General features: G+C 30.7%; 1 protein-coding gene across 3 annotated transcripts in view; it reads right to left on the bottom strand.

The window, feature by feature from the left end:
• Positions 1–1787: 1787 nt before the first annotated feature.
• The window catches only part of LOC127710222 (von Willebrand factor A domain-containing protein 3A-like), a 31658-nt gene continuing 6713 nt past the window's right edge, over positions 1788–26732 (bottom strand). The window contains exons 4-34 of one of the 3 annotated variants that reach the window (XM_052215985.1): positions 26571–26698; positions 25766–25855; positions 25038–25092; positions 24647–24748; positions 24192–24298; positions 22834–22959; positions 22362–22470; positions 21877–21942; positions 20954–21085; positions 20205–20343; positions 18087–18190; positions 17457–17632; positions 16923–17042; positions 15467–15541; positions 14846–14940; positions 13919–14164; positions 13532–13650; positions 12884–13000; positions 12484–12571; positions 11917–12033; positions 11125–11222; positions 10230–10348; positions 9497–9643; positions 8987–9127; positions 8246–8390; positions 7531–7617; positions 7361–7425; positions 6642–6768; positions 3632–3729; positions 3258–3310; positions 1788–2794 (exon numbers count right to left, since the gene is read on the bottom strand). In XM_052215985.1, the coding sequence (XP_052071945.1) occupies positions 2745–2794; positions 3258–3310; positions 3632–3729; positions 6642–6768; positions 7361–7425; positions 7531–7617; positions 8246–8390; positions 8987–9127; positions 9497–9643; positions 10230–10348; positions 11125–11222; positions 11917–12033; positions 12484–12571; positions 12884–13000; positions 13532–13650; positions 13919–14164; positions 14846–14940; positions 15467–15541; positions 16923–17042; positions 17457–17632; positions 18087–18190; positions 20205–20343; positions 20954–21085; positions 21877–21942; positions 22362–22470; positions 22834–22959; positions 24192–24298; positions 24647–24748; positions 25038–25092; positions 25766–25855; positions 26571–26698 (3441 nt within the window). In that variant the 3' untranslated portion in view covers positions 1788–2744. Of the gene's footprint in view, positions 2795–3257; positions 3311–3631; positions 3730–6641; positions 6769–7360; positions 7426–7465; positions 7618–8245; positions 8391–8986; positions 9132–9496; positions 9644–10229; positions 10349–11124; positions 11223–11916; positions 12034–12483; positions 12572–12883; positions 13001–13531; positions 13651–13918; positions 14165–14845; positions 14941–15466; positions 15542–16922; positions 17043–17456; positions 17633–18086; positions 18191–20204; positions 20344–20953; positions 21086–21876; positions 21943–22361; positions 22471–22833; positions 22960–24191; positions 24299–24646; positions 24749–25037; positions 25093–25765; positions 25856–26570; positions 26699–26732 lie in introns of all 3 variants that reach the window. The other 2 variants (XM_052215984.1, XM_052215983.1) reach the window with 2 other exon arrangements.

The following is a 26732-nucleotide window of genomic DNA, read 5'->3' as shown; positions in this document are numbered from 1 at the left end:
GTTTGGAGAAATTGCTATTTTAACCCTATTTGTGTATTCAGTTCAATCCAGGTTTATTTGGCCCCTGTATGAGGTCAAGACTCTTTGTGTTTTTTCGTTCTCATACAAGTTTCCAGTTGGTGATTTGCAGTTTGTTGTGGTGTTGACTTTAATATTTGTATATCTTGTGGAGTTTCTAAGAAAAGACTAAAGCAAAGCTGCAAATTTTAAATCATTACCCTGTTTGTTTTTGATACATATACAATCTGATATAAGTACAGATCCTGTGTCCACGCTTCGCTTACAGGGATCTGACAACAATACATTCTACTTTCTATTCTGGTAATTATTAAATCAGCAAATGTTATTTAGCCATCTTTAAAACAGAAAGGTGCGTTGTTGTGATGTGTACTTCCTAAATCTGTGTCAAGATAAATTCTTTTGTAGGTTTACTAATATCTTTATATTTTTCTTTTGCATGTGTTCTCAATCAATGTAATCCATGTTCCTACAGTTTTGTCCATGTCTTCCAGTCAAGATGATGATTTTGTTTTGTCTGTTTATATTACATGTTGTCATGATTGTGTTGTTTTTTTTTTAGATTCATTTAAAACAAGAGTGCACACGTTTAAATGTCTCGCCTGTTACTTATCATTGAATTCATGTTGAAAGTCTGTAATATGAAGTTTTACTACAAGTATCACATAAACTTAACATTATCAATGTTCTATGAAAATGAGGTCACAGTCAGATGAACCATGCTAGACAGACATGTACAACTTACATTCATTCCATACACCAAATATAGTGGTCCCATTGCTAATAGTACCCGAGAAACTGATTAAACCACAAAATCTTAACAATGACCAATGAACCATGAAAATGAGGTCAAAGTCATATGAACCCTGCCAGACAGACATGAACACCTTACAATCATTCCATACACCAAATATAATTGACCTATTGCTTATAGTACATTGTAAAGGATAAATTGACAAAATTATGACAACTTATCATTGACCAATGAACCATGAAAATGAGGTCAAGGTCATATGAACCCTGCCAGACAGACATGTACACCACATAATTGTTTCAATACACTAAATATAATTGACCTATTGCTTATAATATCTGAGAACTAGACCGAACCACAAAAACTAAAAATTGTCCAATGAACCATGAAAATGAGGTTGAGGTCAGATAAAACCTACCAGACAGACATGTACACCTGACAATCATTCCATACACCAAATATAGTGGCCCTATTGCTTATAGTATCTGAGAAATAGACCAAACCACAATAAATAAACATTGTCCAATGAACCATGAAATTGAGGTCAAGGTCAGATGACACCTGCCAGATGGAGTTATACACCTTACAATCATTCCATACACCAAATATAGTTGACCTATTGCTTATAGTATCTGAGATACAGACTTGACCCCGTAACTTTAACCTTGATCACTGATCCATGGAATAAGGTCAAGGTCAGGTGAACCCTACCTGATGGACATGTAAACATTGCAAGGAACCCATATACCAAATATAGTTATCCAAAACAAAAAAAATAGGTAATTTTTTTTCAAGCAGTCATTGAACCATGAAAATGAGGTCAAGGACAATGGACATAAGACAGACGGAAACTTCGTAACACATAGTATCTGCACACAAGGTATGAAACATCCAAGTCTTCAAACTTCTGAAATATAAAGCTTTAAACTAATAGTTTACGCCATCACCGCCTGCTTGTTATACCTATGTCTCGCATATAGCGATGAAAAAGCCAGACAAAAATACCAAAACAGAGTTAATAGACTATTATTTACTCTGTATATTTTAACAAATACTGTAAAATACATTCACAGACTAGTTTCAACAAGCATGCATAATCAAATGATATACTGTATATAGGGATATTTCATGCCTGTCTAGTTCTGATATATTCATGATTGACAATTTAATGCAAATATTTCACCTCAGAAAATTCCTTTTGGAATCTTGAAAATAATTAGCTTATATTTAATTGATATGTGGTATATGAAGATCAGGAAAAAACAAGCAGGCATAAAAATCCCAACATACAGTATACAATTTTTACAAAAAAGTTTCTATTCATATAACATTTAGTATCAAAATCTATCTAAATAAAAGCAGCAACCACATTCAGAGATTCTCTAATTCTGTTCAGATTTTAAGAGTATAATTAGTAAAGTGTTCTATCAATTATTTATCTAACAAGATTTTTTTTTTAATTTTCTACATAAAAAGCTTGTAACCTAGAATTTTACATTTATATTTTATTTTGATTCAACCATCTCCTTTTGTGTTAAGCCCAAAAGGATCCATCCTAATTGTAATGCAACTTCAAAACATGAAAAATACTACATAAACATAACATTTACACTGAATGCTTTTGTAATAATTCACAAAAACAGAACATTAAACATAATTGCAGTGATAATTATTTTTCCAATCAAAATGTAAATTGTATCTTGTTATAAAGATTTCATACCATTTTGAATGGACAATTATCACTTCTAAGCTTTTTCATTACAACAAGATACAATAAATAAAATTTCATCCATTATGAACATGTTACCCAAAACATGATAATATGTTATAAAATAAAAAATATATAAATTGCCTTTTAATAAAATATATCACAGACTGTAAGATAAGATCTTTTCTTCATCTAAATGTTCGAAATAAAAAGATCTCATTCAAAAATAAAATGCACTATAAATGTCTGTCAACTTCCAATTTTTCATCTTGCTGAAGCTCTTGGTTTCCCTACTATGAAAGGAGGAGCATTTCCTGAAAATAGAGTGAAAAAAATAAATTTCAACGTTTTACAATCATCTTTAAATCTATCTGGTTTATTTTGCTGTCATAATAAAATCAATCTAATACTGGAATTTAATTTGGTTTGTATGTTTTTCAACATTAAACAGATACTGTACCCATGTGCCATCTAGGAATTTTCAAATTCTTTGTAAACTGGCATCTTTATATCTTTGATATACTTTTTGCAAATGAAGTGTTATAAATTATATAAGAAATATTATATCTTCAAGATGATGTAATAGATTTCAATAAAACTTTACACAAAACCTTTATATCAATAAATTATGATTATGAAAGTTATCAATTCATGACTGACAATATTAAACAAGGTGAAGTAGAAATCTTTGACTCTAGAAAAAAGTAATAAAATTAGAAAGTTTGCATTCAATACCTCCTATTTTGTCTTACACATAAAATATTAGTGTGTGCTCACCTTTATTAGATGCAGGCTTTTCACTTGTTGATACTTTTGATTGGTACAAAGATCTATAAGAGAGAGAAAAATATGAAGAATTTCAAAGCAGAAACAAAGGTGAAAAAAACTGCTTATACAATTACATATTGCTTATCAATAACTTACACACTTTAACTATTCATATTTGGACCAAAAAATGGCATAGTATTGCAATAATGAATAAATCCCTCTAAATCGGTTTCAGCTTAAATTCAGTTTTTTGTATACTTTAAGATTTTTAAAACTTTTTTGACTAATCACTACACCTGTTTGATAGTTTTTCTATGTCGATATACAATTAAATTTGAGAAAAAACCCATAAAAAATCAGCCACACACAATAATTATATATACCTGTATTGTCTTGCCTGAGCCAAGTATTTTCTAGCAAGAGCTATTTCTTGTCCAAGTCTGCGTAGATCATCACCTTCAAATTCAGGTAAATGAGGGTACTGAAAAATATAACATTGACTTCATTCAAAATATTCGATAAGAATATACTAAAAATAACTCTGAAAAGTTTTAAATTGAGGAAAACCAGTAAAAGTGTATCATAATAGAATATAATCTTAAAGTCTGATTGTTGGACCAAGATTATATATTCTTTTGTAATTCATAGGTAAATAAGAAAAGGAATTTAAAAATAACTAAATTAGGAGAAAATTCATTCAGATAAAACAGGGACACAGCCCTTGTTCAACAGCAAGGCTTATATATTTACCCTTGCCTATCTGCAAATTTATAAATCCCTACTGTTTGAATACTTTTAGCTTATAGGTCCAGTTTTTAGAAAACTGTGTAATGTTCTTAATATCTTTGATAGTACTACACTGTTCTGGAATGCTTGGGTATTATGACACACTTAGGCCAGGGTTTTTTAATTTGTTGGTTTACAGATCCGCCGACCCTATTTTTCCAATTTGCAAATAAAAATAAAATTGACATTTCATGCTTTTTTATTCCCACCGACCCTAACAAATACATTATCCCTGAAATATAAATAAAAATATTCTTTTTTATGAAATTGAATGCACTCAACATTAGCAGAAATTATTACACATTGTGGTGTAAAAAATTAAAAATCTAAAAATAATCTGTAGGTTTACGTATCTAAAAATAGACAATCATAACTGACCTTGAAAAATTATTTTGCGGAATGAAACCTGTGTTAAAAACACATTACAATAAGTTTGTTTTCCTTTTTTGTCATAATTCCGTAAGATTTATCATCTTATAGATGAAATGGACATGTCCAAACGTGAAAGACGCCAAGTTAAGAGTAAGAGATATTCACAAACAATTTGGAATTTTCTTATTTCATAGATTGAAAAAAAAAAGGTTTGTCCATTTGGATATCAAAAACGGGAATGCATGACAAATGATGGAATCGATATCCTCGTCTTTCTGGTGGACGAGTCTACTTCGTTTTTGACACAGATGGTAAAATCTTATTTTCGTACGATGTGTTAGCAATTTTTATTTCACGTTTTCGTGTTTGAAGATCATTATTCACCATGTTTCCTGAAAGTTGATAAAAAGTAACCTGGAGCTGTTTTCTCTTGTTTGTGAAATGATGATTAATTTCATGTTTGTCCGTGGACATACCCTCCTTTTTCAAATTATATGAAGATGGCACACATTGTATGTTCAGGGCTTCCAAAATTATTTTTAGCCAGCCGGACATTTTATATATTATCCCGATTTTAATCCCTTAAGACTAAATAAACAAAAGGCAATTATGGTAATCAGTTGCCGAGTTGGCCATCCCAATGATTGACATTAAAAAAAACGTTATTAAACTTTCTTTGATTCAAATTCGAAGTTCTGACGTAAACTGTTAAATTGGCAGTGCATCATTTGAAGTGTGCAACATCAGCGTACTTATATCTGCCTTAGACTCTTTATTTGTGCAAAATAACTTTGTAAAAAACTTGACTTTCGTTTTTATACCGGATGTTATCTTAACAATGGTAAAACATGGACCAGAGACGGATACGTAAATTCCGTGTACGTTTGCCAAGCGTGAATGAGTGGAAGTAGCTCTTTCTACGTTATTTCTTCAAGAAAATATTCGAAATAAACGTGAGATAAAGGTATCAATGACAATTTAAGCATTTTTTGAAGAAATTAGGATGCATAATTAAATTTCACACCTGCGCACATGCGCACACGTGTACTAGTTCAAACAGAGACATGTCTCTAGGTTCAAACAACGTGGTTATGACGTTTTTTCATTTTCACCTTTTTAATTTTTTCATCAAATCATATTTGTAAACGTATTTCTGATAATTTAAACCTTTTTGACTAAATTAATTAGATGCAAACCGCTGAAATGTAAGAAAATAACTTTGAATAGACCGATCAATGTCCGGTTCAAAATAGTTTACCTGTCACCTGAACAGGTAAATTTCAGCTGTTTGACAACTAATTAGCCTTGATTAAAATGAGAAGGTATTGAAGTAGGGGTTGTTTTGATAGTACTTAATGATCATGTCACTTTTATGACCGGAAATGTGTGGCTGTTAAAGGCAAAACGTTGGGTCAAAAAGATCGCGAATTATGTTAAAATGACCGTCTCTTAAAGCCTTGAAAACTAAAAAGTAGATGACCGTTTCATGCTTTGCCCAGCCGGACTTTTACCGGACATTATACAAATGTCCGGCATATATGACCGTTTTGGAAGCCTTGTGTATGTTTAAAACAGCTCAGCAATAATATTTGGGACTAAGGTTTAAGAAATGATGACAAAATAGCATACCAAAAATACTGTTAGTAAGCTGAAATATATATTTATTTTTTATATATTTATGTCTTGTAAGATTTTTTTTTCCGACTGACCGACCCGACTTTTTCATGTGAAAAATCTGTAAACCAACAAATTAAAAAGCCCTGGCTTTAAGTGCCTTTAGTTTTAGTTTTTGCATTTATGTCCATTGTTTCAGAATCCTATACTTTCATATCTATTGCACTTCCCTAGTCATCTTGTTAAGTACATAGCTGCTCAATAATATAAAAGGTCACTATGACTTATATTTGACTTATAAGTGTCTTAAGCTAATTTATGTTTTTACTTAATTCTCAAAAATATATATTATATATTTTCATTAATAATTCACCACTACCGTGTTCTTATGTAGGATAATGCTATTCAGCAAAATTCGGGTCAATTTGACCTACAAAGTAAAGTTTTGCATTTAGGTCTTTTCCTCAAAATCCTATGGTAATATGTCAATGATGTTCACAATTGTAGTGTTCCTGTAGAGTACAATACAGCAACATTTGATATCTGATGTATTTTTATACATACATACATACATATATATTTAATATGTGTGTAATGTATTGAACATACTCAGTGCCTTACCTCTGTATCTCCAAAGCCTTCAGTAAGCAGTTTGTGTGCAAATAATTGAGCATCAAAATCACTGTGGCACATATGGAATCTTCCTCCTGTTTGTGTGGCTAATAACTTCAGGAAATTGTTGGCAGTGCTATAAATTATAATAAATAAGAATGACTTTTTCTGTTAAAAAAATGTCCAATAGTTTAGCTATCACTTAAAAATAAACATCTGATTATAAAAAGGCGACAGTGATAAGAAAAGGGAAGCTGTTAAGTAAAATATTATTTTTGTTACACATATGCATTATCTCAAATCTCAAGTACCAACAGGAATTTCTAGTAGTTTCTAACTTGAATAAGTCATGTCAGAGACTGGAAATCTCAGGTGCTCAAGATTTCAAGTTGTCTCATAAAAAATGGTCTTTTTAATGTGTTAGATTCTCCTCATCTTTTTATTCATATCTATTTTGATATTCTTATTCTTGCTTTGAGATTTTTATACACAGGCTATGTAGCCTATTGTAACTTAATTGTGAGACTGCTTGAGTTTACTTCCATTGAAGATTTTTAAAATACTGGTATTTTCTTTGATTTGAATTTCTCTTATTTTTCCATTCTTCACCTTCTTTTTAAGATGCATGAGTACTAGTGTGTCACATTTACTAACATTGTTATTTCAAACTATTTCTCCATCCTCTAGCCTCTCTCAGTATGCATGAAGCACTTGTGTATCACACTTACCTATCAGAACAGTTAAATGATATTGTGTTGATCTGAATGTTTCTTTCATTGTTCCCTTCTCCAACCTCTCTATGTATAAGTGACATACTAGTGTGTAAGACTTACCTATCGGAACAGTTAAATGATATTGTGTTGATCTGAATGTTTCTTTCATTGTTCCATTCTCCAACCTCTCTAAGTATAAGTGATGTACTAGTATCGGGTTTACCATCAGTTAACATGTAAATAGCTTCTATCTCTGGATCATCAAAAGCCATCTGTGAAATAAAACCAATAAAATTTTCATTACTGCAATTTTTCTAATCTCTGTGAAATTTAAATTTCTCTTTTGACCTAAGTCAACCATTTTTTACAGATTGATTGACTACTTTGGTAAAATATTTCAAAAATTTATCTAATTTTGTCACAATAAAAATATTTCATGCTTGGATATCATTTTGTAAACTAACAGACATCCTTACAAATGTGAAGTACAAAGGAAATGAGTTTCATTGACTTTAGGGGATCCTGTACTTTAGGGACAGGATTCAGTTTAGGGTAGGGGTTAGGTCAGTTTTTTTTAGGCTAGTACTAGTGTAAGGGTTAGGGAAGGGTAAGTGGTAGTTTTAGGATTTGGGTTAATTCAGTATAGCCCATTGTGGTTTGGGTCCTCTAAAGAAATGAAGACTGTTGATATTTTCTTCATTGTTGCCAAAAATCATTGATAAGAAAGCTTAATTCCATTTCAAAGCACATTTTCTTTTATATATGCTTTTGCTTTATAAAAAAGGCTTATAAAACAAATGCGGGTTGATTGTTTTATCTTGGTAATTCCTAAAACTTAAATACAGATGTACATGTTACACAGCTTTCTTGCACATATAACTTTCAAAGTAAAAATCACACCTTTAGTGCTTCCAATGTACATGTATTGCCAGAAGCTTTAAACTTAGATGACCAGTTGACAGCATCATGACAGTTTTCTTGTGTAGCTGGCTGTAATCTGTCAAACCAATTCTCACAATTTCCAGAAAACCTCACAACGTTGAATCTGAATCGAAATAAAGATCAGATGATATCAAATCAGCTGTTTTTATAATTATGAGTTATATAAAATGTCTTCTTCTTAAACAATTTCAAAATAGATTTAGTTTAATTCGTTGCTGCCATTACAAATTTCCGTGCATTAGGTATGTATGTGATTTGATCATAAATGTATCTTTCTGTTTGAAATTTATCATATTGAACCCATTGCAATAGATAAACCTTTAGAAAAGAAATATTCCAATCTTATGCAGATATCATTGTAACTGGTTACATGCATGTTCTAGATAAGAGCTATTAAAAACTAAATGCTGCAAAAATCAACTAAAAGCAATTAAAATTTACCCATATTTTTCTTCAGTAAGTGTTTTGAATGAGAACATTTTATTGCTGAATACTATCATTTTTTTAAATAGCTTTTGTATAAACTAGAATACATCTGACCAATATCAATATAGCTATAAGAAGTTAGTACATTTCTACTTAAAAAAATATCCAAATTAGTCCATGGTAAAATATCAATATATCCAAATAAGGTTAGAACACTGAGGGTATTGCATGAACTCCAAAATTTTTTTTTAACTATACATGTTGTGTACTGACCTAGCACCAAGCCTGTAGAGTTGATCCCATACAAGTGAAGCCAGTTCTTGTTTGAGTTCTGTCATGTATGGGTCCATAGATCCTGATGTATCTACTAGAATCATACACTTTGTATGAACTATATTTCCGAACACTCTCCTGCTGCCTGAAAGCATATAAACACACAATTACAAGTCAGCCAGTTGATTAAGTACTGTAGATATTCTCCATAGGACATGTTTTTTTATCCTTATACATTGTTAATTCATTTACCTTTCGTAAACTATATGTAAATTACAGATGACAGAAAATATATAAATTTGTGTATGAGACTTTTTAAAATTTATAGATTTTCAGGTCATATATGAATATTTGAAGCACTCAATTTTTTAAAAGCAATTTCCAATTACTTCACCAGAACTAGTTTACACCTAATTCTATGTAGTTTCCAAAATTATTCAAAATGTTAAAAAATTTAATGAAAAGATGATTCCTATATCCTGTTTTGAATAATATTTATATAATTTTCACCTACCACTTAGTAGCCATTGTAATCTCTTTAAATATCTCTTTAATACTTTCTCTGTTTGTGACTCATATTCCTTCAGTTCATGTGGTAATAACTGTAGATGTTTTATTGTTCCTTTCACATTAATACTTGGGAATATTTCACAGTATCTAAACAACGTATGAACAGAATAAAAAGTGTTAATTCTACTTAAGTCACTAAAATACATTAACTATGTTGATACAGTCTTTAATTAAGCTATGTTTCCAATTTTAAATATAAAAAAAAAAAAATTCAAAAAAATCTTCAAACAAAATCTTATATTAGAATTACACACAGTTTATTCCAGTTTTTGTTTACTATACTGAATCAGTAAATTATCATTTATGTTATATTCTTATTTAAAATTCTAACAACAAGAAATATAAAAAGTAAAAAGCAATATATCAGACAGTTCTCTTAGTGTATATTATAAAAAAGAAATAATAAAATGATAGACTTTGAGATTTTTATAATCTTAAATATCAAATAGCTCACAAAATTACATTGGTGAACAATTTTAAGGTCACAATATATCAAACAGGTCAAAAATTCCATCTACACTGAGCTTCTAGTTAGATTTAATACACCCAGATAAAAGTGGATTTGACTTTCAAATAATTAGCTTGGAGAGTGCAAGAAGTGAATTGATTAATCTTTTTAATATCAAAATGTTCCAAATTAGAATTTTCATAGTCAGCAGATATGCAAACATACTTGGCAGAAACTTGTTTATGTAAAGCTTTGACATTGTCTTCTGTATGTTTACAATCAGGTCCAGAAATCAGCTTGTTTAGGTCCAATTTCAATCTTGATAAACTGTACAATCTCATCCACTGAAATATATAAAATCGAGTTCATATCTATGTCATATCAATATTTCATTCCTATGAACTGTACATTACATTGTTATACTAATTAATGAAGATAACATCTAAATGATGAACACTGTCATTATTTCCAATAATGAGTCAACTAACAGAAAACACCTGTTCAAGGACTTAAGTTTCCCAAATTCTAAGACTATAAAAGCAACTTATATATAGATGTTAACCTTTAAAATAAGTCAAGTAGACCTAAACATATTTCATATCAAAATGTTACCCTAGCCCCTAATGCACAATGTTATGGATAAATATAATACATGTGTATAAGTTATTATGATTTTTAAATGAACTTTTGTGTATCTTCAAAAAAAATAGCACTGCTCTCTAACTGCTAGATGTAAAGATCTGCATTATACAAAAAACTTTACACACAAATAAGATCAAACTGATAATGATTAAAGTTGATCTTTGTTAAATTTAATTGCAATTTGTAAAGATTTTGGGCTTTCAGAGCTTGAGATATGATATAGATAATTGTCATTTGTTCAAGACTGTTTAATGACCAATTAATATTTTGTTCCGTATTCTGCTTAAGTTGTTGGGTTGCTGTCTCAATAACGTATATCCAACATATCTTTTTATTCATCATTATAACTATCAAAAATGTATACAGTGACTTAGGGCTCACAACGCTATGTTTGTAGAAACTTATACTATCACAGCAGTTGATGAGTGAATAGGTCTGTATCCCTCCCTTTCTACACTATTTTTTATAAGACACTAACCTCCTTGGTAGTAACAACATCTTCTATATCTGGTATAATTGTGTGGTTGATATTCTTTCTTACAGATTTATTGCCAGGATATTTCTTATATACAGATCCTATGAACAAATAAAATATAAATAGAACATTTTATCTAGGCAGGTTAATGTCATTGTTCATATTACATGACATCAAAACATGACCCTATTTTATTTATCATTCTGCTAAGCAAAATTGACACTAAACCATCAGAATCCTGGTTCTTTGAACATTCATAAACCTTAAAATATCTCCAGCGATCCTTTTTTTCTAATCTAAATATACCTTAAAAATTTCCCCATTTCATAAACTAATAAGATGCAAATCATTAAAATGTTTAAACAGAAAATTCACAAATACAATAGAAATTCAAAATTTCAAAATTAAGTATTCAGTTGTTTACCGAAGTACATAAGAGATACTGTGCGGATTCATTTATTTTTTGTGGATTAAAGGAAAATTGTAAAATCGTGGATATTTGATTTTGTGGTTTTGCCAAAGTCTGCATATATGCAAAAGGCTAATTTGTACTACTTTGAACAGGTTTCCCTAAACCCATGATATCCAAAAAAAAAAACAACATACAATAATGAATCCGTGTATACCTAAATCAGACGAGATAAAATCTGCTGTGAATGTGTCAAAACTAATGGATTTCATATTGCTAAATACAAATACATCTGAAATTGAACGAAGAAAATCAATACGAAAACTTTTGTTAGGAAAATAATAAGATTTTACAACAATCTGAATAAAAATATCTTAAAGGTTTACCTGTGCCATCACCACCAGGCTGTTTATTATCCAGGAAGAAACTTCCAGTCATTATCTTTTTTGATTTGACGTGTTTCATTGGATCTTTTGTTGCTGATTTTGGTCTTTCTCTAAAAGCTGAAATATTAATTATACATCTTACTGATTTTGGTCTTTCTATAAAAACTGAAACTTTAATTATACATATCTAAGTGAAAATCGCACTATTGTAGACAATTATTATATATATTGTGGATAGTTACTCCAAAGTTGCATTTAATCTGCTCTATATCACATATTCAATGAAATTTGAATGAATGGATTCAGACTTTCAACTTCACTCCTGTAAATTTGTTTTTGCAGCTTCAGCATCCTCATTAATGACCCCAATCAATAAAAGAAGTAAGATGATACTATGGAACAATAAATAACCATAAGTTACAGATAGAAAAGAAAAAAGATAAACAACAATCCACACACACTATACAGACGTTTGAGAACCATGTACTTCTCTAGAAATCAGTACATCCTTATTTAGTGGCTTGTTTTTATATTGCATGTTCTTATTGTTATAAATGTTATCCTTACCTTCAGATCGGGTCTGATCCCTGATCCTTGGAGCACTCATAGGACGTCGAAGATGTAGGGAACGTTTGGCTTCTGATTCTGCTGTCTCCTGTCAATAAAGTAATTTTTAACAGGTTTTCACTTGAAATTATAACGAAGATAGAGCTGTTTTCAATCATCTTAAGGAATAATATGTTTTCCAATTGAAAAGGCAGCAAAATATTGTAAAATTATCATTTCTTATGTAATAGAAAGATATGACTTGATCTTCACAACCAAAGAATGTAAGAAACTATCTCTTCTGTTGTACAAGTTATTTACAACTAAATCAACAAATATCTTCTACAATGAAAATTTATTTAACAATTTTCTCAGTCAATAATAAGAAATTAAAAATTAGAAATCATCATACAATTTTTACCTGTTTTTCTGATCTTGCTGTGTGTGAATAGTTTGGAGATCCACCAGACATAATGGCTCTAAGTTTGAATGACTCAGGGGCTGGCAATGCCTTTATTTCATCTAAATATGGGTGGTTCTAAAATGTAGAACAATATTAGTCTACATGTTATTGTTTAAAAGTTGTCTCCCCTTACAGTTTTTTTTTTCAAAGTAAATCGAAATGACTATATAAAAATAAGGAGATGTGGTATGCAATAACTATCCACCAGAGATCAAATGAAGTGGATATAAGCAATTATCACATACAATATGACCTTCAACAATGAGAAAATCCCTGTATAGTCTGCTACAAAAGGCCCAGACATGAAAAATGTGAATCAATTTAAACGAGAAAACTATCGGCCAAATTTTATAACATAACAATTATTATTATTTACGCTTTATACCAATTCACTCTTTAAAATAATGAAGCCACGCTGAACCTCTACAGACAAGGTATGGCAAATAGGTGTGAAAATCAAATGCACCATAAAACTAACAAGTATTTCTTTTATACAGCTTTGGACAACAGAAAACATTTTAATATGAATTCAGTTAATTCTGATTAGCTTTTATAGCTGAGGGAGTTTTGACAACATTGAACTAATATAATGTAAACAAAACTTACATATCTATTTCTGTACTTCTTTTTGACAGAATCAATGAGGATTTGTACTTTTCTAGAGAAGTTCATAGCTTTGTCTATTTCTGTTGTAATGTACTGGATATCATCACTCTCTATAATGCCTGTTAACATAAAAAGATTTATTTCGTTAGAGGTAATATCCTGAAAAGTTTCTATAGTTACTAAAATTGAATTTTGAAGGCTAAAAAATTGTTTGAAGAAGATTGCATGGTTTCCAAGATTAACTGATGCTATAATGAACTAATTTTATTGGTGAAGGATTAAGTAATCAATATATGTGATCATATTACAGACTGCATAAGTAAAATATAAATGCATAAAACCATGCATTTTCTGTTACCTTAAAACAAGTGTATTATATGTATTCACCTGTTTCTCTAAACCAATGGAATCTGCCGCCACTACAATGGGCCATGTTACGTAAGCATTCTCCTGTCCGTGTGATGTTGGCATAGCGACCAGGTATAGCACCGTTAGCATCATAGTCATCAACATTAAATAAAATGCAGTGAAGTTTGATCCCTCGCCCACTGGTGGCCTGTTCAATGTAGGATGTACACATATCTTGACTCTGATCTGGAACTCCACTTGTGAAAAGATAAATGCCTTCTGGAACTATGAAAAAGAAGTAAAATGTGGAACTAATATTGTCTTTTTTGCATTAGTACAAGTGAACGAAAAAACGTAACATTCAATCGTTTTTTCAATGGCATTTGTATACATGTATCATGTTTGCATCCATTGTAAATGTGAAATACATCAACAAGAACAGTAACATTTTCAACTCTGAAATTAGAAGAGTTTATGAACTATTTGTTGGCAATACTCAGTCACAATAAATTCAGTGGTATGACAAGTAGTGATCATTTTACCCATGCGATGGTGAAATCCTACCACATGATATTTTATCAAGTCTTTGTTGATCATTCACTCACATATGCCAGTGTGATTAAAACCTTACAAAAACAGGTAATTGTTTTGTACAAAAACAATGTTCAGCATTGTCAAAAAGATTTCTAATAAAGTAAAACTCAAAAAAAATAAAAAGGCAAGGCCTTAAGGTGACCTATACTTAACTTCTACATCATTTGGTCTCTGGTGGAGAGTTGTCTCATTGGCAATTATACCACATCTTCTTATTTTCATAAAACATAGATATGAGTAATTTACTTGTTATATATTCTAAAATAAATACGATGATTAAATTTCCTTGTTTCTTACAAATGAAGATATCATTAAATTTTGTTTACAAAAGAAGCTTGAATTTGCCATTCTTGTCCTACAATAATAGCTTACTGATTTTATGTTTAATTTCTTCTTCATTTTCTACAGCCAATTTAAATGCTGACAGGAAATTCCTACTTCCTCCACACTGTAAGTCTAAAATCCACCTGAAATTTAAAACAAAATTATCTTTTAGTTATAAAAAAAAATATACACAGAAAGAATTAAGGACCATGATAATACCCAAGAAAACAGGGATCAACTAACGGAAATAAGAATGATATTGAATGGGTTATTAATAATCCTGCTTAACCCTTGTGTTTTTTATGTGAGATAAATATAAGGAATTTACATAACCTCTCTATGTATAAAGTAATGAATCAACTTTGTTAAAGTGTTATAAATTATTCACAACCACCGAATTAATTTTCATTTCAAACTTTCTCTTACTGTGGACTCATTTATTTTCGTGGGTACCAAATTTCGTGAATTGAAGAAAAAATATATTTTCAATTAGACTTGATTTCATGGTTATGCCAAAGTTTGCATACAATCCTATGAGAAATGTATACTTTGATGAACAATTAAATTTGTGGTTTATCTATTCCAACGAAATCTCAAAAATTGGTATCCAATGAATAGTGATGACTCAACATGAACAAAATTCTGAACATTCTTTGTGTATAAGCTAACCTCCATGCTGCTTGTAGATTCTGTTCTGTAGGCTTCATCATTGTGGGTTTCCATGTAACAGCTTTACTTCCAAAACTAAAATCAAATTGAAAAAGTAAAATTCATCAATTTGTTAAATTTTACAATATGCTAAATTTTGAAATGTATCTTAAAAACATACTTGCATTTGCATGAAATGGAGATATAAGTTCAACTTGATCCTAATAACAATTCATTTAAGAATAAACTGTTATCACAGAGATATGTCTCGCTTTTTTTTAATTTTGATTATGCAAATGTTGAAATTAAAATGGCAATACTTAACAAGTTAGGCTAATATTCAAAGTCAATGAACCATGACTGAGGTACATGGCTAAACCATCTCCATGTAAATGAGATGCGCCAATGCTAATACAACTGCATACCCAATATCATTGACTTATTATAAGTTGTTCCCTTTAAACAAACCTAAACACAAACATTAACTTGTAAAATATGTAAAAGTTTCAAAGTCAATGAACCATGAAGAGGGGGTGGAGCTATATAATCTCCATGGAAACGATACTTACAAATGCCAATAAATTTGCATACCAAATATCATTGACTTAACATTAGCAGTTCATCTTAAACTGATCTTATCACAAACTAATACATGTGAACTAAGCAAAAGTTTCAAAGCCAATAGGCCATGACTGAGGGGTTGGGCCAAATATTCTCCATTGAAATGAGATGTGCTAATGCTTATACAACTGAATACCAACTAACATTGGCCTACCACTAATGGTTCCCCTTGAACTGACCTAATCACAAACTAATACATGTTTACTAAGCAAAATTTTCAAAGTCAATAGACATTGACTAAGGGGGCTGAGCCAAATAATCTCCATGGAAATGAGATATGCCAATGCTTATACAACTGCATACCAAATATCATTGACCTACCACTAATGGTTCCTCATAAACTGACCTAATCACAAACTAATACATTGTACATGTAAAATAAGCAAAAGTTTCAAAGTCAATAGACCATGACTGAGGGGGCAGGGTCAAATAATCTCCATGGAAATGAGATGTGCCAAGGCTAATACAACTGTATACCAAATATCATTGACCTACCACTTATGGTTCCCCATAAACTGACCTAATCACAAACTAATACATGTAAAATAAGCAAAAGTTTCAAAGTCAAGGGACCATGACTGAGGAGGCAGGGCCAGATAATCTCCATGGAAATGAGATGTGCCAATGCTAATTCAACTGTATACCAAATATGATTGACCTACAACTTGTTGATCACCACAAACTAGACCTAATCACAAACTAATACATTGTTGACGCCGCCGCTATCGCCAACGTAGGAAACAGCATACCTATGTCTCCCTTTATGACTCCGTCAAGCGAGACAAAAATAGACAAATAATGTAGATCCAACTAAAAACATCAATCAAACATTAGATAAAAAAGATGTTATACTTACGCAATGATGTTGAAGAACTTTTTGTTGGCCATTTGTTGTTCCATCAACAATCTAATTGAGTGCTGTATGTGGACTAAATAGTTGACATTAGATACAGACATATCTATCAGAATAACTACGCTGTAATAAAAACATATAGGTAAAGTTAATAACAGGATATAAAATGAGCACTTCAGCAGACCCAAAAATCTGAGACAACAAGTTTCATAAACTAGGGGCTTTAAAGAGCCTGTGTCGCTAAGCTATGTCTATGCACTTCTTCAGCAATGGGCAAAAACACAAAAAATGTGTAAAAATCATCATTAAAGAGCAAAACTCCAATAAGGAGTCGACTTACGATATCGGCCATTTGACTTATTTGTAGATCTTGTCTTGCTGATCAATTTTGCTATTTAAAGTTTCAATCTATCTATCATACTTTATTTAAGATATTAACATTTACATTATGCAATATTAGTTGGGATGCAACATATGCATATCTTTATAAATGTCACTTTATACCTGCTTGAGGATAAACACAATAAGATAACTTACTTTTTATCTACAACAGTTCCAAAAATTCTACGACTACCAGTGGCCAACCAATCAATTCTTTTTTCATACAGGCCAACTCCAGAATTCAATTGTTTCTGATATTCAAACAGCTGGGTCATATCCACATGAACATTCTTCACAGAACCATCATGCCATTGGAACTGTACCATAGCTTTCTGAAATGTTTTTTTTTTTAATTGTATTTATATTGAAATCTGTTCACTCAGCAGATATTTACCTAATCTAATCTTTACCCATATGTGCAGAATAATCTTGAACTAAATACAAATATAAACACTAATTTTCAATTTTCAATACCACTTGATCATCTTCATCAGCATAAATAGCATAACTTTCCATTTGCTCAGGTATAATTTATGTCATGTAGAGGAACCTTCTGCAAAAGGTCATGGTTATGAAAAATGAATTGCGGCCAATATTTCCAGTTATATTTTATTCAGAAAACATTAAATTCCAAATCAGCCTCTTATCATTTTAAAATGTTTGGAATATTTTCACTTTTCAGTAAAGTAAAAGATAACCAGCAGCTGAAATCCCAAAATATATAACGTCAATAAGGCAAAGAAAATAAGAGAGCTATGTAGTGTACAGATCAGGGGAGATAATTACCTCATGAACTTGCGACTGAACAGCTTTCTTTATAACAGGTATAAATTCTTCTTTGTAAGAGTAGGCATTTGGTGCTAAAACTTGATACAAATCCAATTTTCTTGCTGAAAACAAATATAAATTGCAAAAATATACAAATGTTTAACAAATTTGACTCTGAAAGTCGCAAGTCCAGATTATATTAAACTGCTTACAAGTTTTAAACTCAGGCTACACAACAGTGAACTTTAAATCAGTATAATTCTTATATTATTCTGCTAAGGTATAAAGAAAGAAAGTATCTAATAAATATAAACTGTTATCACAGAGATATGTCTCGCCTTTTCGTTATTTTAACAATGATAATGTTGAAATTAAAATAGCAATACTTTAACATTTATAAGTTATGCAAAATATTCAGAGACAATGAACCTTGACTGAGGAGGCAGGACCAAATAATCTCCATGGAAATGAGATGTGCCAATACTAATACAACTGCATACCAAATATCATTGACCTACCTACCATTAATGGTTCCCCATAAACTGACCTAATCATAATACATGTAAACTAAGCAAAAGTTTCAAAGTCAATAGACCATGACTGAGGGGCAGGGACAATTTATCTCTATGGGAATGAGATGTGCCAATTCTAATACAACTGCATACCAAATATCATTGACCTACCATTAGTGGTTCCCCATAAACTGACCAAATCACAAACTAATACATGTAAATTAAGCAAAAGTTTCAAATTCAATAGACCCTGACTGAGGGGGCAAGGCCAAATAATCTCCATGGAAATGAGATGTGCCAATTTTAATAAAACTGCATACCAAATATCATTGACCTTCCACTAGTGGTTTCCCATAAACTGACCTAATCACAAACTAATACATGAAAACTAAGCAAAAGTTTCAAAGTCAATAGACCATTACTGAGGGGGCAGGGTAAAATAATCTCCATGGAAATGAGATGTGCTAAGGTAAATACAACTGCATACCTAATATCAATGACCTACCACTAGCGGTTCCCAATAAACTTGACCTTATCACAAACTAATACATTGTTAACGATGCCATTCCCGCCGCTGACGCCTGAAACAGCATACCAATGTCTAAATTTTTGACTTCACCAAGGCAAAAAAAATCATTATAGAACAGAAGTCAACTAGACATCATTGAGATGGGACCATCTCTGTGGGCCCCGCTGTGAATAATGTGTGGTAAAAAAATTTGTATCTTCATCATTGGACATGGGGTTATCAACTGAATCCGAAGTTTATGACCGTGACCTTTGACCTAGGAAGTTGTACATAAATAATGACACACCCTCTGGTGTTGGTTTATATACATGTCAAGTATAAACTTTGAAATCAAAACGGTTCTCAAGATATAGAGCGGACAAAATCTTTACCATAGGACATGGGGTTGTCAACTAAAACCAAAGTTTTTGATCTTGACCTTTGACCTAGGAAGTTGTACATACATTATGACACACCCTCTGGTGTTGGTTTATATTCATGTCAAGTATAAATTTTGAAATCATAACGGTTCTCAAGATATAGAGCGGACACGATCTTTACCATAGGACACGGGGTTGTCAACTAAAACCAAAGTTTTTGACCTTGACCTTTGACCTAGGAAGTTGTACATACATTATGACACACCCTCTGGTGTTGGTTAATATACATGTCAAGTATATACTTTGAAATCATAACAACTCTCTAGATATAGAGCGGACACAATTTGTTACGAACGGACGGAAGGACAGACTGATCACTATAGGGAGTCCGCCATTCGGCCTGGCCCTAATTAAATACTGAGGAAATGTTTAAGAAAACACTATCTTTTAACTTCCAAGTTACTGATGCTCATTATTCAAACCCTTTAACTGGCTATTGGTACAGCACACAGATCAAAACCAGCTGTACACTATTGCAAAATCCAATGTATTGCAATGGCAATCAGAAACACAGGCAGAAACTGCTGTTTTTAATATCAATAGGGAACTCATATCCTATTGTATCTGCCATAACAATAGCTGCTTATAGGATGTGATTATCTTAAATATAAAGCATTAGTTTGAAAATTTTCATAATAAAAGGTAATGACTAATTAAGTAAAATTATTTTTATAACCTTTCAATCCATGTTGTTTGATCCATTCAATTGAACATCTAGCTAAGAATTTTGGCACTTCTATCTTAAGCTGGAAATCATGACCAGGAGGTCTAGGTAAGAACCTGGACTGTGGTAGTTTGCTTACTTCTGTTGATATCTGAATAGAAATTATAAGTTCTTAAGGTCTATGTAACACCCTGAGTAGAGTCAACTTTAGTAAAAATTATATGATAAGGTCTTTTTATTTTAATTATTATTAGAATTTGGACATTTATCTCAATTCTTTATTTTTATCAAAAACTATTCAACAACTTTTTTTTGAGAATTTCTAATTAAAGATGTCCAGATTTTTATCAATATCAGTTCCTTTGGTTGAACAAAATGCATTAATAAAGAAGAAATTTATCTTCCATAGAACTAATCAAGTTTGAATAAAAAAGATATAAGTTTTCACAAACTGAATAATTTTGAATTTACAAACAGTTATGTCTATGAATAAAAACAGCATATACATAAATAGATAAACAAATATAGGGAGAGTTTCTAATAACATTTGAATAGAAAATCTTAGTTGAACAACTATATTAGTATTGCTTTCAATTGACTACAGAGTTGCTGACTTTTTAGTAGCAATAGCAATAACAAAATTTGACACTTTACTTAATTTTTAACTTTCATATGTGTATAAAAAAATTGAAACTGAAGAATTGTCGATGATGAAGAATAATATATTAAATTGACAAAGAGGACCTTGTTCACATGCTTACCTCATTTATGATACTGACTAGAGCACTTCCCATCATCCCTTGTCTCATTTCCTTTATTTTGTTGATCACATCCTGGGCTTTCTGAATTTCCTTCAATATTACACTGATCTCTGTTCCAGTATAAATTTGTTCCTAAAACAACATTAACATTTACTCTAAAGAAATGTTGTCATTAATTTACCTTTCCATAGATTGTATGTATTTCTTTGTCTAGGAAACATATCTATCCTATAATGTGAACTTGTATTGAAAATGGTTTAAAAAATATAGAAAATTGAATAAAGTTCTATGGCTATTTTGAAGGCCAAAAAAGTCTAAATAAATAGAGAATTTTCAAACACCTATGAACCTTTACTGATAGTATATTTTTTATACAACAGATAATCATATTTACAAAACTCTTGAAATTTTTTATGGTATGAAATGAATATAACAAGATGTGAGGTTCTAGATGTCTATCAGTCAAGTTATTTTTCACATTATGCTTGAAACTATGTCTCTCTGTCTACACAACAAATGACTGTACTGACATCAGTCACATTAAAATACAGACCCTGTGCCAATGCTCAACATTACAAGTATTTGACAATGTTCTATTCTACTTTCTTTTTTGATATTTATTATGTCAACCCATGAAACTTTTACCTCTAAAATTTTAATGGTATGCATGTATCAGTACAACAGAAATATAATATAATTTTAATTACGAAGACTCACAATCAATATGACAAACCGCAATTAGCACAGGATATTGGCCCAAAAATATTGTGCATTAATTATCATATTTTGCCCGTAACATTGTACTGTGTTCACACGTTGTTTCCCTAAGAGTAAAAAGTACTTTTTTTTAACATGCGTTAGCTTGATTTATTATATGTATGTCTAATGTACATAAGTTAAAGGGGAGATAACTCCCTACATACCTCACAACTAGCCGTATAACAATGATATGAACCTCCTGAGGCTTCTGCCAAATTCCTTAATGTTAACTGTCAAATATGAAAAAAACAACTTTATACAAAGTTTTTAAATAATCACTTACCGGTATATTATACATAACATCATCAAACTTCTTAATAAAAACAAAAACAGTTTATAATTAACACATTTTCATGAAATCTATACCAATCTGAATGAAAACTAGGAAATACAAACACAACTAGTTTTAAAATAGTAGTAAATTTAACAAAAGTAGTTTCTGTTCAACTGTTTTTTCGTTTTTCTCTGTATCTTTTGTTTTACATAGACTAAAGTGAGTGAAGTGCAAAAATTTTACTGTTTCATTTTTAAAGTTTTTAAAAGAATTATAAATTTAATTATTATGCCATTTTTTTTCTTTTCGTTGCAAATGGCAATGTTTGAGATTTAGGGAAATTTAAAACGTTCCCCTTGAAGATGTTATACTTACATTTGTTAGCTGATTACTACAATCATAGGCCACACAATTTAATTCTATATGTTGACCCACACCCATCTGATGTATATAATCACATAAGACTTCTGTTGTTTGGTCTGGACTACAAATACATAAATTTTAAATAATTTTTTTATTCTGATAGCAGTACATTATGAAACATATTACTCTACAAGTGTATAATATATAGACCATACAATCCTAGTTTTACACTCTTGAAAATAATAAAAAAAAGTTTCTTGATATTAAAATAAGATAGAAAATGCATATATTTTGAAGTGAAAATCTATCAATCATATTTGAACAATTTTTCAAAACTACTCAAAGTTGCATAAAAGATTAAATTCAATAAAGAAAAGATCTATAATATTTAAAAAAATACTTGATTACACAAATAACCAACAAAAGAAGAACCTGTAAACATACAACATAGGTATTATTTGATACTAAGTAAATATTAACTTACACACTGCCTAAGATAAGGAGTACTGAGTCGATGTCTTTAAGCTTCATTACGTGTTTCATGGACTTCAATAAATTACATCCTCCACTCTGTCTCAAACGTAATACCCATTCTTTACCTTCCTCTATTCTGTAATATTCATATAAATTATGCTTGTTTTTAATTCAAATTTCATTTGCACATACAAAGTTTTAGTGTTCATTAGTTCTTGCTATATGCAGACATGCTCTGATGCTTTAACAGATAGAAAAGACAACATTTTTCCTAATTAAAGGACACTAATGATCATTTTCTGGAGAAATTGCATGCCTTATCAAATAATATACAGGTGGAAATTTCTCTAATTTCAAATTTAAGAGCCAATAAACACAATACCTGTATGTATCTTCCATTTAATAAAAATTCAAATCAACAGATCCTTTTTGGTAGTTGAACAATGTTTTCCTGCAATGACTGACAAAATAAAGTTTATTTATCACATCCTGTGACAGTCATCTCAGTGACAAAGAATCCAATGACCTTTTTGTTACTGCTCTGACTGTCAGGCAATATAACATACAGTTCCTTGAGTGAGGTTAAGAAACAGTTTTAGATTTAGGTATTAGTGGTAGAATCATCTATACTTTTCTAAGGTTATTTGTATCGTCAACAGTTATTCCAGATATAGAGATCAATTAAGGTAAAGTATGATACCACTTAAAGATAATACTTTTATTGTTTGTTGGTATTTAAGGCCAATTTTTCAATTCATTTGTACAATTTCAAGGTAATTACTTTCAATAGTAATAGAGTCCTCAGATTAACTTTCAATCACATCATGTCATTTTTGCAAACGATTATGGCAAGACCCATACTGTAGAAGCAATAGTTTGTAATGTTTCTTTTAATGTTGATCTATAAGATAGAAAACTTAGCCAAATAGGCCATATTACGGTTTTGTGACGTCAAATACTTTAACTCAGCCTTAATAACTTTGACCCGGCGATATATATATCACTGATGTCATAATGAATGAACCGACATTGATAAATTTGACCCGAAATTATCCAGTCATCTTTTTGTATGCTGGTGAAACAAAGAAAAACATGTGTTTCTATCATGCAAATACACAAATACAATCCGATAAATTAATTATCAGGTTGTCTGCATATCGAAATTGTAAAATATCAGCTGCTCGACACAATATGAAGCCTTTTCTGCGCTCACTCAACAAAAAGCTTCATAATGTGACTCACAGCCAATATTTTACAATATCAATATGCAGACATACTGATAATTAGTACTTATCCTTCCATTATAGACTTAATCCCTCCATAATAAATGTTATCCATCCCAAATATCATATATATATATTTGCTTACATTCTGATGTTGACATCCCTAGATACTGGCCAAAGTGGGTCGACATCAGTTCCAAAGGACATCAGATATACAGAAGTTGCCTTTGATAACTGTTCATCTAGCAAGTGCTATATAAAGAAAAGTGATAACATGTGATTTAAGGTTAATGGAACAAAATTTTAACCAATAACAAAATGATATAAATGAATTTAACTTAGAGGGATTTGTATGGTAATAGTTTTTCCCATGTGAAGTAGCTTGTTTCAGGTGACTTAACCTTAGATTCACTTGAGTTTAATCTTCGTGTTTTGAATGCATTGCATCTGACAGCCCTTCAAATTCAAATAAAGTCAAATTGACCTCTTACAAAGACATCAGATAACACTTTTATGATTTCCACTGTGACCTTTTTTTCATGAAAGTATTAAAACATTGAGGAGCAACCAACTATGAATTTGATTTGTAATAAAACTTACAACAAGATTCTCCTGTAGGGTCTGTAGTCTACCAAATCCTGCATTAGCATCTGACATATCAACAACAACTGCTAATCTTTTGGCTCTAAGATTTCCAAATATCTGAAATGTATAAAATTTATGCTGGCATAAGCTTTTTAGTTTCTTAACACTTATACCACACCCTCCCCAATTTTGTGTATAATAAATATCAAAGAATAAAAAGTCAATATATAAACTGTGTAGTAAACTATTAATAATATGAATTGTTTAACCCATCTACTATTTTCAATAATCATATCTGCAATGTTCTTTTGTGTTTTTTCAATCTACAATACAAAAAATCATTTCCATTTGGAAATGTATTATTTAATATTATTCTTTTTCTAAATAAAAAAAAAACAATACCTACCCTTCGACTGCCTTGTAAATTCCATTTGATCCTCTTTGTAAATTGTTCTATAGCTCTGTAAAGTAACAAAAATATCAAATAAAAATAACACTTTATAATTTTAGTGTATCCAAAGCATTTTTCTCAATTAACCTTTATTAGAAACATTTAAACCAAAAAAGAAAATAAGCCGAGGATGTATAAATACTTGAATATGTGAAGACCTAAATGGTTTAAAGGGACCTTAAAAAATAGCAATATCCATCTAAGGTCAACTTTGCCTGAGGGATGTAGGTTGTCTTGTTAAACTGATATTGAATTAAATGATCCACTGTAAAATAATACTTCAGATATAGTGTTCAGATGTCTTCAGCTTTGCAAAACATCAATATTCATGATTAAATATACGTAGAAAGTTTGATTGTTCAATGGCACTTTCAATATTTTCAAAGTATAGCAGTTGTCAGTTTATGTATGAAAAATTCAAGTGTGCTTGGGGAAAAACATTTTGCAAACTGTTGAGGAATGGACACCAGCATCAAAAGTGTTAATGCTCAAATCTGTATCATAGAGATTCATAAATGTTGCTGTGGTATGTATAGACAGATTTTCGCAAGGTACATAGACCTCTTATCAATAACTGAGAACCACTGCATAAAGATCTTAATGTGTACTGATGATGATTTAAGCTTATAGTACTAAATAATGAACTTACACATTCAATAAATAGTATTAAATAATGAACTTACACATTCAATTTATACTCAAATTCATTGACATCATAAGCATCAAACTGTATATGTTGTACTGCTTTTCCTGTCTTATGATCTGGCTTCAGTCTGAAATGGAAATAATAATTATTAAAACCTACTTGTCTACAGAACATTCTCTTCTTCAATATTCTTTAGAATAAACATATCAAATTTTAAGATTCTTCATTTTTCAAATGCTCTTGTATTTAAAACAATAAAATAGAAATTACTTTTTGAAAATCCTTATTTTATTTTATCTAAAAGGAAGGTGGAGGTGATTAGAAAAAAAAGGGTGAGCACAAAAGCAGGTATGATAATTTTTGCTTGTTGACTCGCATAAAGAACTGCAATAAAAGCACTGTTAATGTGATATAAATTATCTCCAAGTATAATGGAATATTGAATTGTCACAGGGTTCTCACTAAGGTGAGTCCATCTGTCTGGACTCATCATTTTCAAAACTGGTGAGTTCATATAAGCAACAAGATTGTAAAATTTTGTATCAACTGAGCGCATATATCATAATTTCATATCAAAATTTTAAAAATAATCTATATTTGATGTTATTTCCCTGCTCTTTTTGTCATGGCGACTGAAATAATAAATTATATAGCAATAAAATTTTATCTTCTCACTGTTGAACAAGCAATGGCCAAAATTGACAAGTTCCGGGACTTGCCTTAAAAAATCCTTAGTGAGAATCCTGTATTATATGCTATATTCACCCAAAATACCTTTTCAAAACCACCAATGTCACAGAAGACTCAAGAAATAAATAAAAAATGTTAAATTAATGCCATACCCAGAGACTTTTCCTTTGTCAACAAGATCTTTCAATGTAAGTTTCATGTATTCTATAGAGTGTGATTTTAACCATTCTTCTGATGTTTGTAAATCAGCCTGCAGTGCAGCTTCAGCATGTTGTAATCTCTGAAATGACAAGTTTTAAACATTGAACTGAATA

The sequence above is a fragment of the Mytilus californianus genome, unplaced genomic scaffold (genome assembly GCF_021869535.1).
Source record: "Mytilus californianus isolate M0D057914Y unplaced genomic scaffold, xbMytCali1.0.p SCAF_7, whole genome shotgun sequence".
Classification (NCBI taxonomy): domain Eukaryota; kingdom Metazoa; phylum Mollusca; class Bivalvia; order Mytilida; family Mytilidae; genus Mytilus; species Mytilus californianus.
Note: the sequence above shows the minus strand (reverse complement) of the source record. Positions and strands in the feature narration are given on the sequence as shown.